Raw genomic sequence first — 16,765 nt, forward strand, 5'->3', positions numbered from 1 at the left:
CTTCTACTTGTTTTCCTTTTCTCTTCTGTTTACTTCTTTCCTTCTCTCCTTGTCGCCTTCTTTCTCATTGTTCTCCACACTCACACCTGTCCCAAGTTCAGTGCTTAAAGCTGGTCTCAGTGTGCCTCTGTTTACCGAGCTGTCTGGCCCCGGAGGTCCTTGTCCGAGCGTCTAGACACAGCTGAATCTGACTGACTTCATGCCTCATAAACCCCAACACCTCTCTCCTCTTCTTTCCCCTTTTACCTCCTCACCCCATCGAGCCTTATTCTTTCATGCCTCTCTCTGCTCCTCTTGTCCTAAAAATGCCCTCTCCCTTGAATAGAACGATTCACGTGGATTCTGGTCATGTTATAGGAATGAGTTGTGAGTTGAAATAGTAACAAAGCCCCACAAATATTCCATGTTTACTGAGATGGAGTCTGTTTTCAATCTTGAATTTTATAGATGTTTAGTGCTGTGTGGATAATGATGAGCTGTGTTGTTCCAGAGCTGCAGCGGCCAAGCTCCAAATTGTGCCATTGGCTATAATTGTGTTAACAATCACATAAATCATGATCATGATTGGGTTTAAATTTAAATCAGATAAATTCAAACCAATGACTGATGTAAATAATTTCACAAAACAATATGTTCACTTTGTAGGGGTTTTGGTGGTTTATTAGGACTTTTAAGATAACTTTTTTTAACTTTCCATTTACACAAATAGCACTAAGAATAAGAGGAGTCGTTTAATCATTCGTGTTGTTTTTTGTTTGATCAGATACTTTTAGCTGCTGAGGCTCAACATCAGAGCATGTTAATCAGATGTGCCCTTAAGAAACCTCTGAGACGGATTTTAAACACATATTTAACTAATGCCCTAACCTTTTCCCTGCCTGTTCGTCCTCCACTTCATGCACCCGTATCTTCAGAGGAAACAAAGTCTTGACATGACCTCATATCCTAATGCAAAACATGACCTGTTATCCAGAAGCCTGTTTATCATAACAGCTCCACCACAAACTCCAATGGCAGCTGCTCTAATGAGCCTGTTCTGCACCATATTTAGCTGCTTAATTACAGTCATCATTTAAGGCACCACATTGCATGTTTTGTATTTTTGTTGCACACCACTTTTCAGAGGAATTGATTGCTGCACAGAGCAGAGATTACTATCACTCACTCATGATGTGCTTCATTTGAGATGTATAGAATTCATTTTCTAATGCTTGATTTCTTTTTTTCTTGCAGGACCTCCTGTAAGTACAATCTCATCTTGTTCAGGTAGTATGACAATCAACAGATTGTATTGAACTTTTCAAACGTGCAAACATGAAAACATTTTTTTTTTTTTTACCAACAGTTTACAACCTTTTGTCATATCCAACACTATTGAATATTCCCACAGACACACAAGCTGACACAGACTCACTTACACACATAAACGGACCACCTAGGAAACTGTGTGTGCGTGTTCACCTGTGTGTTTGTTTCACGAGCAGCAATTCACACAGCAAATCCTGATACAATTGGAGACTACTGCTTTAATCATGTTTGGATAATTTTTCACTTTTTATTATTACTTTTTCATGTCAATACTTTGTTGACACGTGGCACAGATCAGACATGCAGGAGGCTCGGAAACATAACTTTTTTTTTTTCTCAAACGTGAACAGAGCAGCGTGTCCAGCTGACATTTTGGAACTGGAAAGGAATGGTTTTAATGGACATAACTGTCAATCCAGCTGGTTCTCACTAAGTGTGCATGAAACGATGTATAATTTCTTTTCCTGAGCACACCCCAAGTTCAGCCTCGAGCCTATAAAGTTAAAGGGAAGGTGTGGTAATGAGCCACCTGCTACTGCACAGCGCAACAATTCGTCAGTGCAACCTGTCCGAGTCAAGTACGCAAAAGATGTGAGGAAAAAGCCAAAATAAAAACAATTTAAACAAAATGTAATATTGTTTTAATAATTATTGATGCTTGGAGTGTAGAGCAAAACTCAAAGATGGATCATTTGTACCTTTTACTCAAACTTAGCATTTAAATATTGAGAATTCCAACATTTAATACCTTAAAAATATTTAAAAATGTGTTAAATTCAATAAAGAAACAAAAGGTAAAGACTGAACAATGATCCTGAGCTCCTTTAATAAAAGGTTGCCAGGTCATGTGACCAGTTCATTTATTTTCAGCTGCACTGTTGGTTTCTGTTCTAACATACTGTATCTCAATGCTTCATGCTTCAATCTCTAACCTCACCAGGGCAAGGCTGGACGGGATGGATACCCGGTAAATCTGATTTGTTATTTATCCTGTCACTCTTCAATTCACCCAATCACGTCTCTTCTTTTTTTTTTTGCACTCTAGAGGTTTTTCTCTTTACTCTTTTAAGCACTTTTACTCTATTAGCCCTTTCACTGCTTCACTGCTTCTTTAAAAGGCATTTACTCTCGTCTCCGACTGTTTCTTTACCTCATTTTAACACTTTCTCTCCACGAATGATACCTCCTGCCCCATGAATGAAAAAAGAGACACAAACACGTATCAAACACAAGCAGACATAGAGTGCTCAGGGTGGAAATATTACATGCAAGTCTTGGATTATTTAGTGAAGGCAGAAAAAAAGCAACTAAAACATATGAGGTCTGATATGGAAAAAAAAAGGTATGAAAGTAAATTTGAAGAGCAATAAACACAAAGTAGATATCATCGGTAAACAAAAACCACAAGAGTACAAACCACACAAATGAAATATAAACCATACATCTGTATGGCAGCAATCATGATTTCAGCTTCAGATGAGGTTTACAAATGTTTAAATATTGCAACTGTTGACATCAAAAACTACTGAACTCAAAGCAGATCACCAAAAGCTGCTAACCACAGCGCCAATATCAGGTTCTTGTGTTGTCAGTAGAAGTAGCGGCCTCTTGTGGCTGGTCAGAGTACTGACTTTTCTGCTCAACATCTCATGCACAGCTCTGTGGTTTAGCCGGCATCAAATTTGCAACATCTATCACTGCACACGATTAGCATTCAAAGCTCAGGTTATCTGTTGCATGAATCATTTGTGTTTGTGTGTGTGTTTGTGGGACACTTTTTTTTCTGCTGTAACCCTTCTGCCTGGTTGCATGAGCAGAAGTCTCCCAGTGTTGTGTTCCACAGCGTCTCGTCTGTTGTCTGTTGTCTCACTGGGAATGTTGGGAAGTTCATTACCCATGGGGCTTGGTCTCAGTCTGCCTGGCACTGTGCAGCCCTCCTGACGGGAAATGCCTGCTGCTAATTACACACAGGTGGAGGAAAAGCGCAGAGAAGTGTGTGCATTTGTGTTTGTTTTTCTGTGACTCTATTCATCTTTGTCACTGGCTGCATTGCAGATCCAAAAGTAGTGGTCAATTCATGTGTTTTTCTTTCAAACGTTTGCTTAATAAAAGTATATATCCTTCCTGTTGTGATGTGCACATGAAGGTATTATGACTAAAGAGGCTGCATGTATGATATTACAGTGAAGCAAAGGCAGTTTAATTATGCCGGCAGTTACCATGGACAGCACATTATTTCATTTAGCAGCAACAGAGATGATCAAGTTTCAAACACCGGGCTTTTAAAAAGCCGTTCTTCCTGTTGGGTCGCTCTGTTTGTGTATCTCTGTCCATATGTGCAGATGTGTGTGAACTCCATCCAACCACCCGTAGTTTATGTAAATCTCTGAAACAAAGGCCAGAGCTGTGGAAGTGGTCAGAGGTCTTTGTGTGTGTGTGTGTGTGTGTGTGTGTGTGTGTGTGTGTGTGTGTGTGTGTGTGTGTGTGTGTGTGTTCATATGGAGAGGGCATCAGCACAAATGAGTCGAGTCAGTTTTCTGAGAGTGCTGCGATGCAAACTGTGCCGGGCCAGTGACTAGTGCCAATAAATTGTCTTTCTTTATTTTTCCATCGTTAAAACAAACAGACGGATCACTTTCCAAAATCTTTTTTTCTTGCCCTCTCTCACCCTTATTATGTCTCTGTCAGATTCAAGCCTTTAACACTCAGCAGGCAGCGCTCTTTATGCTGTGCCACATTAACAGATCATTCAACAGAGCGCTTTACTGCGTTTTGACGATTCGATTTAGCTTGACTCAACTTTGTACTTTCAGTTTGCACATATCAGCGGTTTATATTGTACTCTTTACTGTCTCAAATTCATCTAATCAGAATCGAAATCAGAATCAGTTCATGCCAACTGAGTTTACAAAAACTAGTAATTGGAAACAAATTAAATAACGGTAATCCTCCTCGGTAACAAAAACAGAATAATATAAACAATATTGATTTAAATGTAAAATATGTATACTTCGTAGTGTGAAAAAAATAAGTGATACAAAATATAACCAACCAATTACACATGTGAGTGTGTACGTGTGTAATTTAAAGTGATGGTGCATGAGCTGCACTTTATTCAGGTGTTGTACAATGACATTTGTTAATGCATGCAGCAGTCCACTTCCACTGAAACATGACTTCAGTCAGGACCACTTTGTCAAAATGGATACATTGACACAATTATTTATATTTGGCGGCATGACTCTGAGGGATCTCCCTGCCCTTCCACGTGCTTACGTGGAAAGCATTAGGCAGGGACAGCACACATCCCTGCCTTTCCTGTGCATACTAGGAACACTATAAAGCAGGGAGATGAGCAACAACCCCCCCCCCCCTCAGAGCAAGCATCAATGACAAGCATGACATTGATAAAGTCAGAAGAGCATAAAAGGAGGAGCAGGGAAGGAGTAGGGTTGCAAATGCAGCATAAAGAGGGAGCAGGCGGACTGGAGCAGTTTAAATAAAGCGGCATAAGAACTATTTGGCCAATGAGATGCTTTCAGCAGATCAGCTGATGAGACGTGCGTGAGATTAACTAACGCGAACTCTGGCACAATATTAAAGCGTGACTCCGTCGCCTGCCTGAATTTACACGAGGCTCCATTTGTCTGATAAACAATGTTAATGACATGCGGTTTGTGTGCATCTCAAGCAGAACACTTTGATAGGTGTGAGTGTGTGTTTGTGCGTGCCAGTGTATGTTTTCTCTCCTTGTGTAACCCCTGTCACTTCTTCCTCCTCTCATAAATCACAGGCGAGGGGTTTGAGTTTCAGAAAACGAGCCTTCCCGCTGTCAAACAATCAAAGTCAGACACACTGGCAGTAAAGTGCAGAGCGCTAAACACCCCCCTGAAGTTCATTCTCATTCATATGTGCAGTCACCAGAGTGCCCAGCTCCCAGCATATTTACACTGAAGTGCCAGTCTGTGGCAGTCAGTGAACCTTAGTCAGCAGAAAAAGGCCAGCATTGTTCAGATTTCCAGGTTGCTGAGCGCAGATTAAAGCCAGACAGTCACCCAATAACATGTCAGTGATTTTCTGTCCCCAACACACAGCACTCTGGTTCTCTGGTATGCTTTATTCTGCACTTTGGGTCTGGACGCGGCCACTTCTTTTTCCACAAAAGAAGCAAATGTCATGTTTCGCAATTTATGTTTATGTAGGCCTGACGTAGAGTGGCTTTTTTTTCCCTGTGGCAACATGAAAGACATAAAAGAGGAGGGAAATCTATATAAAACAGGGATGTTCACACTGAGAGGAAAAGATAATGATTCAAAAGGATGAAGAAGAAACGTAGGAGAGAGGATAACGTTCATCTTCCTTAATTCTGGCTTCTCGTGATTAAACTCATCGAGTCTAACTTGTTCAACACAGTACCCTGCCATGTGTGTTTCTAAGGGAGGCGTCTGCTTTGCTGTTCAGACACCAAGGTTTTTGAAAGCATCATTAGCAATTACACCCTACGGGATAATTAGCAGTCTACACCATAGGGAACGCCATAAAGACAGTAAAGACACCCCTCGCCCTTTTTCATTGGGATAAGAAGCACACCCATGCAATATACATGTATTTACATGCACACACAAACACACACATACACACACACACACACACACACACATACACACACATAGACAACAGTATATGCCCTCCTGCAGGCCAAGTCATTTGACATAATGTGTTTAAAAGCCATCTAATTGGTGGGAATGCTGAGTCCAAATTTCTGCTGAGGAGATGCTGCGGGAGAAGATGCCGATGTGGACTAGTAATACACACTTGAAACCACAGATAAACAAAAAAACATTATTTTCTTTTTCCCCCACGTTACTTTTTGGTGGTAATCTCAGGCCTTTTATTTTTTCAGTTTTTTCATCAACATTAATCTCTTATTTTCTTATTCTTCTTTAGTACTCTATCTATCCTTTTTCGTCCTGTGGTCTGATCCATTTGTTGTACAGATGAGGGTTTAAGTAATGGATTTTTTTTTTCTTACAGCCTGTTCTTTTTTATATGAATTCCAGCTCTTTTTATGCCCTACAGACTTTTGTGCTCTGCAGGTCTGTACTGTACTGAAGGTAGAGTTTAACATTGGGAGAAAAGTAGAAAGTATATTAAAGGCCACACATCAAGATTTCATTTCACCTGGTTCCTATGTTCTGTTACTTGCCTTAAACTATGTGTGTCCAATGCTGCACTTGCCCTGTTTGTTTGGTGGCTGAGCACATCCTCAAAAATTAATGCTACAGGGTTGCAGTATAAAGAATGGCATTAACAGTAGAGACAGTGTAGAGAAAGAAGGGATGGGACAGCGCCAACACAGCAGATGGGACAATAATGGTTGAGAACTTTGAAGACAAGCAGATAGGTGATAGATACAATGTGTCATTGCCAGTGCACAGCGACAAAAGCCTGTCAAAATAGCTTGCGACAGACGAGTTTCATTTTAGGTCTTGGCTTGGAAACATGAAAAACTAAATGGAAACAAGTTCAGAACTGTCCACACACAAAGAAGACTGCTGGAGGAACAGAGTTGGTTCGGTTGTTGTTTTTTCTGCCGTGATTTTAGAATTGACTTAATAGTAACCTCCTTGACCATCTCATACCTCTGGTAGTTGCATAAGGCTGTTTACAACTACCAGATCTCTCTGGTGTGCCCTCTAGAGTTATCCAGTAACACACGTAGTACCTAGCCAAGTGTCTGAACATATTCATGACACAGCCAGCTGGTATGCGAATGCAAGGCTAAAAGGCAAGCATATCATCGACCTTAGAGGAGCTTTCTAGATGCTGATTAACTTTAGATATTGTTGGTTGAATTGTTGCTGGGTAGCATGGTTAATCATTGTGTTACTGTATTACGTATTGGATAACAGTTAAGTAACTAGGTCATAGAGGTTGCAGTTTATTTTTCATACTACTGTCAGCTGTCACATATAAGATACAAGGTTTTATTGTTAAGAGGGAAGAAAGACACATACAGCTATAATATCTGCAGTTCACAGGCCACTGTGAGGCTTGTTAGCAGCTATAAATCAGTCCATTTTTTTGCTTCAGTTCAGACTTTGCAGCAGCCTGTGACCTCGTGGTGTACCTCTTCTGCGCATCCTGACAAGTCTTGAAGGAGCCAGGCCCTGAAAAACACTGCCAGATGCTAGATATCACACACACAGAGACACTTCCAATGACTGAACTTGGATAATTGTAGGCTAATTCAAGTAAACTTACTCAAAGTATCATGGAGCACATGAAAAACTGCAGCTTGCTGCTTTTAATGTACCGATGAAACCAGTTAAGGAAGTAGAGCCTTACATTCTTACACTTAATCTCAACTTTAGAAAGTCCTGGTGAAATTATTACTGTGCAATTGGTCCCAGTTATTTGTTCCACCCGTTTCAACCACCCACCGCTGATTTCATGAGGTTCCCTTCATCAAAAAGACATCAAGAGATCCTCAAATGCAATTGCTGTAGATTTTATAAATCTCTTTTATAAGGACGAACCACTAATGTTTTAAAGACAGTTTATAGACGTAACTTAACATATCAAGACTTAAAAAGAGCAACAAATGATTAATGAGAGCAGCTCCAAAGTATCACCCCCTTGCCTTAGCCCAACTGTCCATTCATCAAAGCAGGCTGCGATGACACTGTAGTTGTTTTTCACAACAGGACCTAAGGTCGAACAGCACCCACGGGTCCGCTTAAGCTTTAAGATGAAGGAAAAATAACGACATATATAATCCATCCAAGGCTAGAGATGACGATTGTTGATGTTTTTCACTCTGCACAGCCAGTACAACTGTGAAGAGTTGTGCAACCCACCACTCCAGGGACCCTGTGAAAACTGTTAGCTTAACATCAAACATGGTTGTTAAGGAGGAAGTCAACATTAGCCTTTACCACATACATCACATTTAAGTGTTTTAGGAAAGTTGGATCCAAGAGTTCCCCCTTGTTTAAGTAGGGATCTAAAGGTTTATGCCTTTGAACTGAGTGTTGCTTTGCAGAGGAGGTTCAACGACTGCTCGACTGTTTTTATTGAGGTAAACAAAGTGGACAACTTCAACTGCTGTTTCGGCACCAGGATGAGGTTGTATAGGGACTGTACTTAACTGCATGTTGGATTATCTCATCACTTCAAACACAGAGAGACATGCGCTTGTGAGGAAGTTTGATCCAGCTGGATCAAATCCACTCACAGTCAATTCCCCTGGACACCGCACTCTAAATCTACGAATAATTACTGTATAAACCACGACCACCTGGAAACATCTTAATATGGGAGTCTATGTGTGCTCACACAAATGCACACACAGTTAAATTGAGCAGGATATACATAGAACATTTGTATAGAAACTTAACAACAAAATGTCTTCCTTTTCCTTCTTTTTCATCCAATAATTTCCAATAATTGCAGCCGCTTCTTTCTGTTATTTACAAGCACTCTTTTCTTGTCCTCAATTGATAGGCCTGTGTTTGTCCTGCCAATCCTCTCAGTCTTTTTCCCCCCCCTATAACTAACATCATTCACATTGTTTTTTGAAAGGTTAGGAGACAAGCGCTCTATTATAAAAAACAACTAAATAACAGACAGTGTTATGATATCTTTCTGGGGAAAGATGGTCAGTTATTGTTACTGAATTAAAACAACGAATATCAGTTTATCTTTTTATGATAATGTAAGAAATTGTGGAATTAAACACTGACTATTATTTTTGAGAGTTGTCCTTGCCTGCACCCGAAAAGGACAATTTTAGCTTTGCTAGCAGAAAGACTGCAAACGAAAGAAAATAGTTAGCCTAACTCTGATTATTGACACTTCTGACTTGAACTTCTAAACAGATTGAGTCTGGTTTGTCGAGTTTTTGTTTACACAATGTTTCCATTGTGAAAACACTAGTGGTACCAGACTTTTTTCTCTGTGATAAGCTAGGCTAGAAAACGGAAGTAGAGCTTTTGCACATATTTAAAGACAAACTGTGTTTTTAATCCACTGTGAGTGAACATTGAATTGTGCTTTTGTCCCTTAAAATGTATCTTTGTGTGCCTTTTAACAGGGCCCTCTTGGTTTGGATGGGAAACCAGTAAGTATCAGTGTCCTTTAATGAATAAAAATACTATAAAAGAGTAACAGAAGATTAACTTGTGATCTTTTTTCCTCTCTTAGGGATTTCCAGGTCCCAAGGGAAGCCAGGTACACCATAACACACCTGTTGTCTTGTTTTTGGTTAGCTTGTGTCAAGTATTACTATTCATATATACATTCTCTAACTGTGAATCCAGGTGGGTATTTGGCTTGTACAACTGGTGCTGCTGTAATTCATCAGTCATTTTTACTGTTCCTAAGGGAACGCCGTCAGTGAGTAAAAACCCTACGGTAGCCATATTGTTTTCTGATCCACCTCCTCAGGCATCCCAGGGCTCAGAGCCACAAGGGAGTCGTTGTTAAACTGAAGTGAGTGCTGAGATCCCCTTTGCACTTCACCTCTGAGTCCTATCCATCACCTTCTCCTGAAATTTGCACACACCCAGGTGTAGTGGAAACAGGCTGAGCAGAGCGAATGGGTAACACACCTTCAGGAAAAGTATAAGAATGAGAAATATAGAGAGAGACTAGATGGCCCCCCCCCCCCCCCCCCCCAAGCCTTTCTCTCTGGTCTCTTTACGAAGGAGGGAAACTAGTCATTTGTTGAAATCCAAACCCCTCACAGAATAATACGAGCTGTTTAAAATGGCTTAAATGGCTTCTCTCCAAACACTATTAAGGTGTTGTTTCCTGCAAAAAGAGACCCCAAGCTGGGTATTTTCTTTTACAAAAACTCTCCCCATCACTGGGGATCTGCTGTATAGCCCTTAGCAGGTGTGAAACAGACCCATTACCAGTGTCTCAAGTTTCAAATTTAAGCATCTCCAGTGATGATTACACATCTATTGCCGTATTCATGTTAACTTGTGTCCCTTAACTTCAAGACAATAGAACAGGAGATCAGCTGTTGCCTGTTCCTATGTGCCCATTTAGAAACTGTTCACTCTCTGCACCAGACCATTCCTTCTTCGGCTACAAACTCCTGAATAAAATTAGATCTCCAGTCCAGACAAAATGTCGGCCAGACAAAGAAGACATAAGGAAAGGGGGAACAAATTAGAGAGGGAGGCACCGAAGAAGATCTCGTGGCAGATTTAGAGACAGGGGAACTGAATAAAAGCAGAGAGGAGGAAAGGGGGGCGTAAGTGAAAGAACAGACAGTTCAGAGAAGAGAGACATGAGAAAGTTGAAGTTAAAGGTTGAAAGAGGTAAGATCTGCTCACAGTAGTCACTTTTAGAGGGACAGTTGGTGGTAGGAATCCATGCTGTCTTTCTGCAGAGGGCCTGTCTGTGGTTTGAGGTCTTTGTGCCAATGAGGAAGAATGAAAGAAAGATGGAAGAGGGCACATTGCAGCCCAACTGTCAGGGATTAGTTCATCTTTGGGCCTGGTGTTCATAAGACACTTTTAAACAGTCCAACACACAGTACGACTTTGTCTTCCATACTATACATGAGTGCATAAGTCTCTGTTGTATGTTTAAATCATTCCACATCTAAAGCATCTTCAGCAGTTCCCCTCTGAGAGAGTTCAGGAACAAAGAAACTTGTCTGATTTTTTTCCTTTATCTCTCAGCAAAACATTTTTTATCTCAGAAAGAGAACTCTTAAAAGGGATTCTTGCTGCATATTTTGAAGCATGCTCAGACAGATGGGACTTGTGATTGAGCAGTCTCAATGGCACAGCTGCATTAAGTGGTATAACCGCCTTGCCTTAACATTTGATGAATGTTCCCCACTAGATGCCAGTTGAAGATGTATTGCACTATGATGTGTGTTTCTCGTATGATGGTTGATTTATGATTTAACCGACTGTCTCCCATTATCTCTCCCCTCCTGTAGGGACCAGCCGGACACAAGGGAGAAAAGGTATGCATCAAAAACTCTACTAGATAAGTCAATGTTCAGTCACTTACAGCCACACACTCACAGGTGTTCTCTCCATGTTCCGATTTTCACTGTACTGCCTTTCAAACCGGCCATACATTACATGTAGTAATGTAGGAGCTCATATGTCTCTGCACATTCTCACACCAAGGCACTAAACAGGTCTACAGGCCTCGATGATAGCCAGATGTTTTCTAGCTCTGTGAACCTCTGCCCAGCCGGAGATGTTAGCGACAGTAAGAATGCAAAGGCTGGCAGAGGAGGCTTGTGCATGTGGTCATTCATGTATACAACGATGTTTAAGTTGTCAGTGTACGATTCTGCATTCAAGCATAACTTATCCAGATAAGCGTAACTGCAAGTAAACAGCATGTGTCAGCACGGGATTCAGCATGATGAGCCGCGATTGTAAACGACAGATGATTTTGAGGTTTGGAAAGTTGGCTCCTATCATGTAATCATGCTCCAAATGTTCATCACAGAACCAACAATCTGCAACATGTGAACTCCCACTTTCATTCATTCCTTCTTCTCCCTGTTATATGATTCCAATGTTGGCTTATCAAATGGTTTGTGTTGTAAAAGTTGAGATCCTGAGCTGCCTTTGTAGCAGATGACCTTTGACTTGCAACCTTCTTGGACACAAACATTGGTTTTGAATCCTGTCAGTCAATGCTGCTCCACAGTAGCTCTGTTGAAATGCTTTATCCAGCACATGCAGATGTATTAAGTGCTGACAATTGTTATTTTTTTCATTGTTTTTTTCTCACAGGGTGACCAAGGGGATGTTGGGCCAAGGGTAAGTCATATTTGTTTTCCTTTTCTGAGAATGTTTGACTGTTTTTATATGAAGCTTTCTTTCAGGTGACCAGGTTGAAAAGGGCTTTCCTTTAATTGTGTTTTGTTTTCTGAGCTATCTTCTGTTTTGTCATTTCATCTGTGCTAGGATCCTGTTTTCATTTCCACATCCCCTTCAGAACAAGACACATTGCATTTTTCAAATCCATTCAGTCATTTTAAGTTAATGTGAAGAAAAAGTAAGGGCCGTTTTTCACAGTTTCTGGTAAGATGTCGAGATGTGGTGTCACTCTCATACACATGAACACAGTTAGCTAATCTGGCTATCCAAAGGAAGAAAAAAATGCATTTTTATATGCCCAGATATATTTACATTATAAACAGGCAAACTTTAAATGCAGCTGAGTTGAAATCTGTTGATGGTCGGCAAGAAGATTCTACACTTCACAGGGAACCTAATCCTGAGACCAGACGGTGTAACAGACCATCACAAATGAAAAGTCAAAGTGTAGGAATGTTTTCAGAATTGTGTAAACATCTGAACACCTTATAATTTCCTTGTTATAATACTCGCGGAACAAGTTACAATTGTTCTTGTCTTCTTCTACCCACAGAACCATTAACACTAAAGCCAGTATGTTAATAACTCAGAAGAAAAGTGTGTTTACTCTGTACGGCTCCCCCACCAACTGCACCGACAACATAATTTGGCTCCTATGATGAGGTTTAAGTTCCCCACATCTCTAAAGCCAAAGATGAGAAATGATGATAGAAAATAACGATGGAAAAACGTCAACCTTACCATCAAAACCTAATGTTCAGGGCTGTGAGCCAAAGCTGCCATCTATTCAACCAAACTGTGTTCTTTTAATATTACACCACAGCCTTGTTTTTACATCTGGTCCATGTTGTCAGTGTTGTCTTTTCATGTGATATCGTTCCATCCCAACATGAGATCTGTGTAATTATCTCCCGTTTTATTCACTGTGGTTTTAAATTCAGCCCCTGTGCTTCACATGGTAAATAGCTTGGTTTCTTTGAAGATGTCATGTACCCTTTAAATCCTAAATGTTTTCTTAGTTTTATTATGTTGAGAATATATTATCAGGTCAAGGTCATAATGCTTCACATGCATATCAAATATACAAGGAGAAGAGTATTGTTTTCAATCCAAGCTCTGTTATTTTAATATTTTTATCACATAATTGTAGTGATTATATCTGCAAAAAAAAGAGAACTGAGTAATTGTTCAAATTATATTCTAAGCAAACTCGTAAAACAAAAAAAGCAGACGTTGCAGCTTGTCATATTTAGATGTTTGTTGTTCTTGTTGTCCTATAATTAAAAGCTCTGAGGTTTTTGGGGTGCTCTGACAAATATTGCATTTTGGTTGGCTAACCAGACCAACTAAATCAACCCTTTATTTGATAAGGTGTTAAAAAACCTTGATGAAATGATCTAACAAAGATATAATCATCACACTAAACATGATGAATCCTTTTTATATGTAAACCAAATGTTCTTAATGAATGCAGGTCTCATTTATTATAGGTCCCTTATTTTAAAGTTTGATGCCTTGTTTTTAGGCCTTCACATATCCATTGAGAAGAAAAAATCCTGCACACTACTCTTGCTAAGTATCACCAATTTATTAGAAAAATCATTCTGTGTCAGTCCCTCTGAACCTTTGTCAAGTGTGTTCTCAACCAATTCCCCACCATGATTTTCAGTGGACCAAGCTACCCTTAACCGCCTTTCATAGAAACATTTTTTTTTTAATTGGTACTCAGATTTTTTAGCAAGTATCAAACAAATTACAAGCTTTGAAAAACTAATTAGAAATAGATGTGTAGCCCTACGTCTTCCAAGAGTCTGAACACATTGACATTTCAGTGTGTAAGGGTACTGGAATGAGACTGAACAGTTGTTGTTTTTAACAGAGAATAAGTGGAGTATAAATTTGTCAGGCCTGCCAAGCGGATTAAAGTTTATGAAGCGACTAAGAAACATAACAAGAATTCCTGATTTCAATAAAGGCATACAACATTACATTTTTCAGATGATCCCTTTGGATTTCAAGATAATAGTGCAAGATTTTAAACTTGTTTTGCATGCAGCATTACTTTTAGCCAAATGGTAGATTTTAGACTTGGATCAGGCTTCATGGGGCTTTGATGTCCTTGGATTAGACTGCGGCTGAAAAACCTCAGAGTATCACTTAGAGACACTAACTTGGTTCAAAACAAACCCTACAGCTCCTAAAACTACTGTATTTCTGAATGAGGTTTGGGACTGTGTTTTTTTTTCCCAGATATGATTAAATGAAAAATAGTTGGTGCCTTATTGTCTTGTGTCTGTTTTAACAGCTATGGCCTTAAGCTCTACAAGTACAGAATCAAAGGTTTTGAGTGGGATTACAAGACAGGTACATTGACTCAGCAATTACCCTGCAGCAGAGGTGCACACTCTGTTGTGTTTCTTTAATAGTTAATAAATACATACACAGAAATTTGACATATTTATGATAGTTTAACATTGACAGTAGATAAAAGCTGATGTGAAGAGTGAAGACAGAATGGGTAAATGAATGCTATTCTGAGTATATGAGACGAATTGACAGTACATGCAAAAAAAAAAATCTCTGTCAATCTGGGACATCCTGTCAATCCGTCATTGTTGATGCCTATGTCAGGTTAAATCTGCTGCCGGAACAAATTAAAAACATAGGATTACAAGGGTAATTTGGTTAATGCACAGGTTTAAATATTTTTCAAAAGCAAGAGGTTTAAAGCAGGTATAACGGTGTTGAAGATGTGTTAAAGACAGGCTATTGTAAAAGGTTCATATTTAGCCAAAGTGTTGTTTGCCTCCTACAGAGCAGATACAAAGAGGCCATAGTCAGACAGTGCTCTGAGGTTGAAAGGCTGTTTGACTTTGATTCTGGCAAAAGTCTGATGAGAGCATGGTAAAGGGGAAACCCATTGTGAAACAGTCTATTCTCTTATGATATGTTTATGGGGCATATATGTATGTGGTCTCCATGGTGGGAACGGTGTGAATGAGTGAATGTGACAGTGGGAAGAGAGTTAAAGGAGGGGTCTGCGGTGTCGGAAAAAAAAAACCTCAGCCATGCAGCGTTCACCGCAGCCTGTTAACAGAAACCTCATGAGCAAGCTCGCATCTCTACCGTCTATCCCCCCGCTGTTCACCCCCCCTCCTCTCTTAGATCTTACCCCCATCCTTCCATGTGTTTTTGGAGAAGAGCTCAACCAGAGAAGCAGCACAATGCTCCCAGCTCTGTGGCGGCAGACTGACTTTGCTCCTTCAAGCTCCACAGACAATCATCATAGTTACTGTCTGTCGGCTGGAAAGAGCCAGGCCACCTCTGTTTGGTTTGGTCGCAAAGTGGAAGGATGGGGAGAAATTAAATGGAACACACACACAAAACCAAATTCATCTTTTTTAAGAGCAACGTCATTTTTAATCTAGTTTCTGAAAGTGCAAAAGGGTCAAAACAGTTACTGGGTTTCAGTTTTAATGAATCATAGCTCACACCATTTGCAGATGATGTGGTTTTGTCCGTCACATTAAATCTGCAGTATTTGGAATTGCATACTTTGTCAGACAGAGTCATTTATATTGTGAGCCTTTTAATTGCTCCAGTAAGTTGCTTACCTTTTCATTTTGTTGCCTCCTTTCCTCAGGGTCTTCCTAACTACAGCACATATGCAGGTCTGCACAGTAATCAGATTCCCATCAAGGTTTGTCCCTCCAAGCTAACTCTCCTTCCAGCCCAGCAGTCTCCACTCTCTATCCACACTCTGATTTCTCACTTTCCTTTCTTGAATATAACAAAACCCTCATCTTGAACGTTTTCTTTTTTCCAACAGCTTCAGAGCCTGCTGAACTTTAAACTCTGCTTTCCAACAGCGGTTATTCCCCTCTTTCCTGCACTCTCGGACACTCAGCCTTTCCATTTCCTTACTCATTTTTTCTTTTTGTTTCTCGTTCTCTCTATGCTCCGTTTCTGCTGTCTTTATACTTCCTGTCAATGCTGCACTACTTGCATCTCAGATGGTCTTCCCTCGATATGACCATGGCTTCCTCTCTGGAGAGCAGTCAAGCAGCTTTCAGAGACGCTTTCTGAAGGTAGACCTCAACCAAGGCATGTGTGCACCGTATTAACCTTTATCCCTTTCTGTGTTGTAACAGGCGTGCACATTTCTCTCCTTTCTCACTTTTCCAGTTCTTTATCAACCTGATTTTTTTTTTTTTATTTTGGTGTCATGTTTGCAGTCTTTATGTGAGAAAGCATGTTTTTGGGAAATCATTTTTTACAGAAGCTCCAAAGCATCCTAAAAATTAGGAACAAATCTTACAGGTGTAACAGCACACATTTAGAGACGCTTGAGAAATGTATTGCTTCCCTACAAGCTTTGTTTGTGACAGCTTTTTTGGAGCCTGAGCTTAACAGAGAAAAAATTATTATCAGTAAAAGGAAATAAGCTTTTAGTCTTCTATTTGAAGGCCTTCATGAAAGGGCTCGCTGTTCCATGTTGCCTACCGCATGAAAGCTAACCATAATCCACCACATGTCTGTAGAGCTTATTGGTGCAGAGGAAGTGTCATCATTTAACTGTAGAGCATGCG

The 16,765-nt window shown here is 40.1% G+C and overlaps 1 protein-coding gene across 1 annotated transcript in view; it reads left to right on the forward strand.

The window, feature by feature from the left end:
- LOC306829496 (uncharacterized protein) overlaps positions 1-16,765 on the forward strand; it is a 119,833-nt gene that overhangs the window by 89,071 nt on the left and 13,997 nt on the right. Inside the window, exons 4-10 of the mRNA XM_079352546.1 lie at positions 1,234-1,241; positions 2,249-2,275; positions 9,404-9,430; positions 9,514-9,540; positions 11,273-11,299; positions 12,090-12,116; positions 16,190-16,264. Of these exons, the coding sequence (XP_079208672.1) occupies positions 1,234-1,241; positions 2,249-2,275; positions 9,404-9,430; positions 9,514-9,540; positions 11,273-11,299; positions 12,090-12,116; positions 16,190-16,264 (218 nt within the window). The remainder of the gene's footprint in view (positions 1-1,233; positions 1,242-2,248; positions 2,276-9,403; positions 9,431-9,513; positions 9,541-11,272; positions 11,300-12,089; positions 12,117-16,189; positions 16,265-16,765) is intronic.

Source organism: Symphodus melops (genome assembly GCF_947650265.1).
Source record: "Symphodus melops genome assembly, chromosome: 9".
NCBI lineage: Eukaryota > Metazoa > Chordata > Actinopteri > Labriformes > Labridae > Symphodus > Symphodus melops.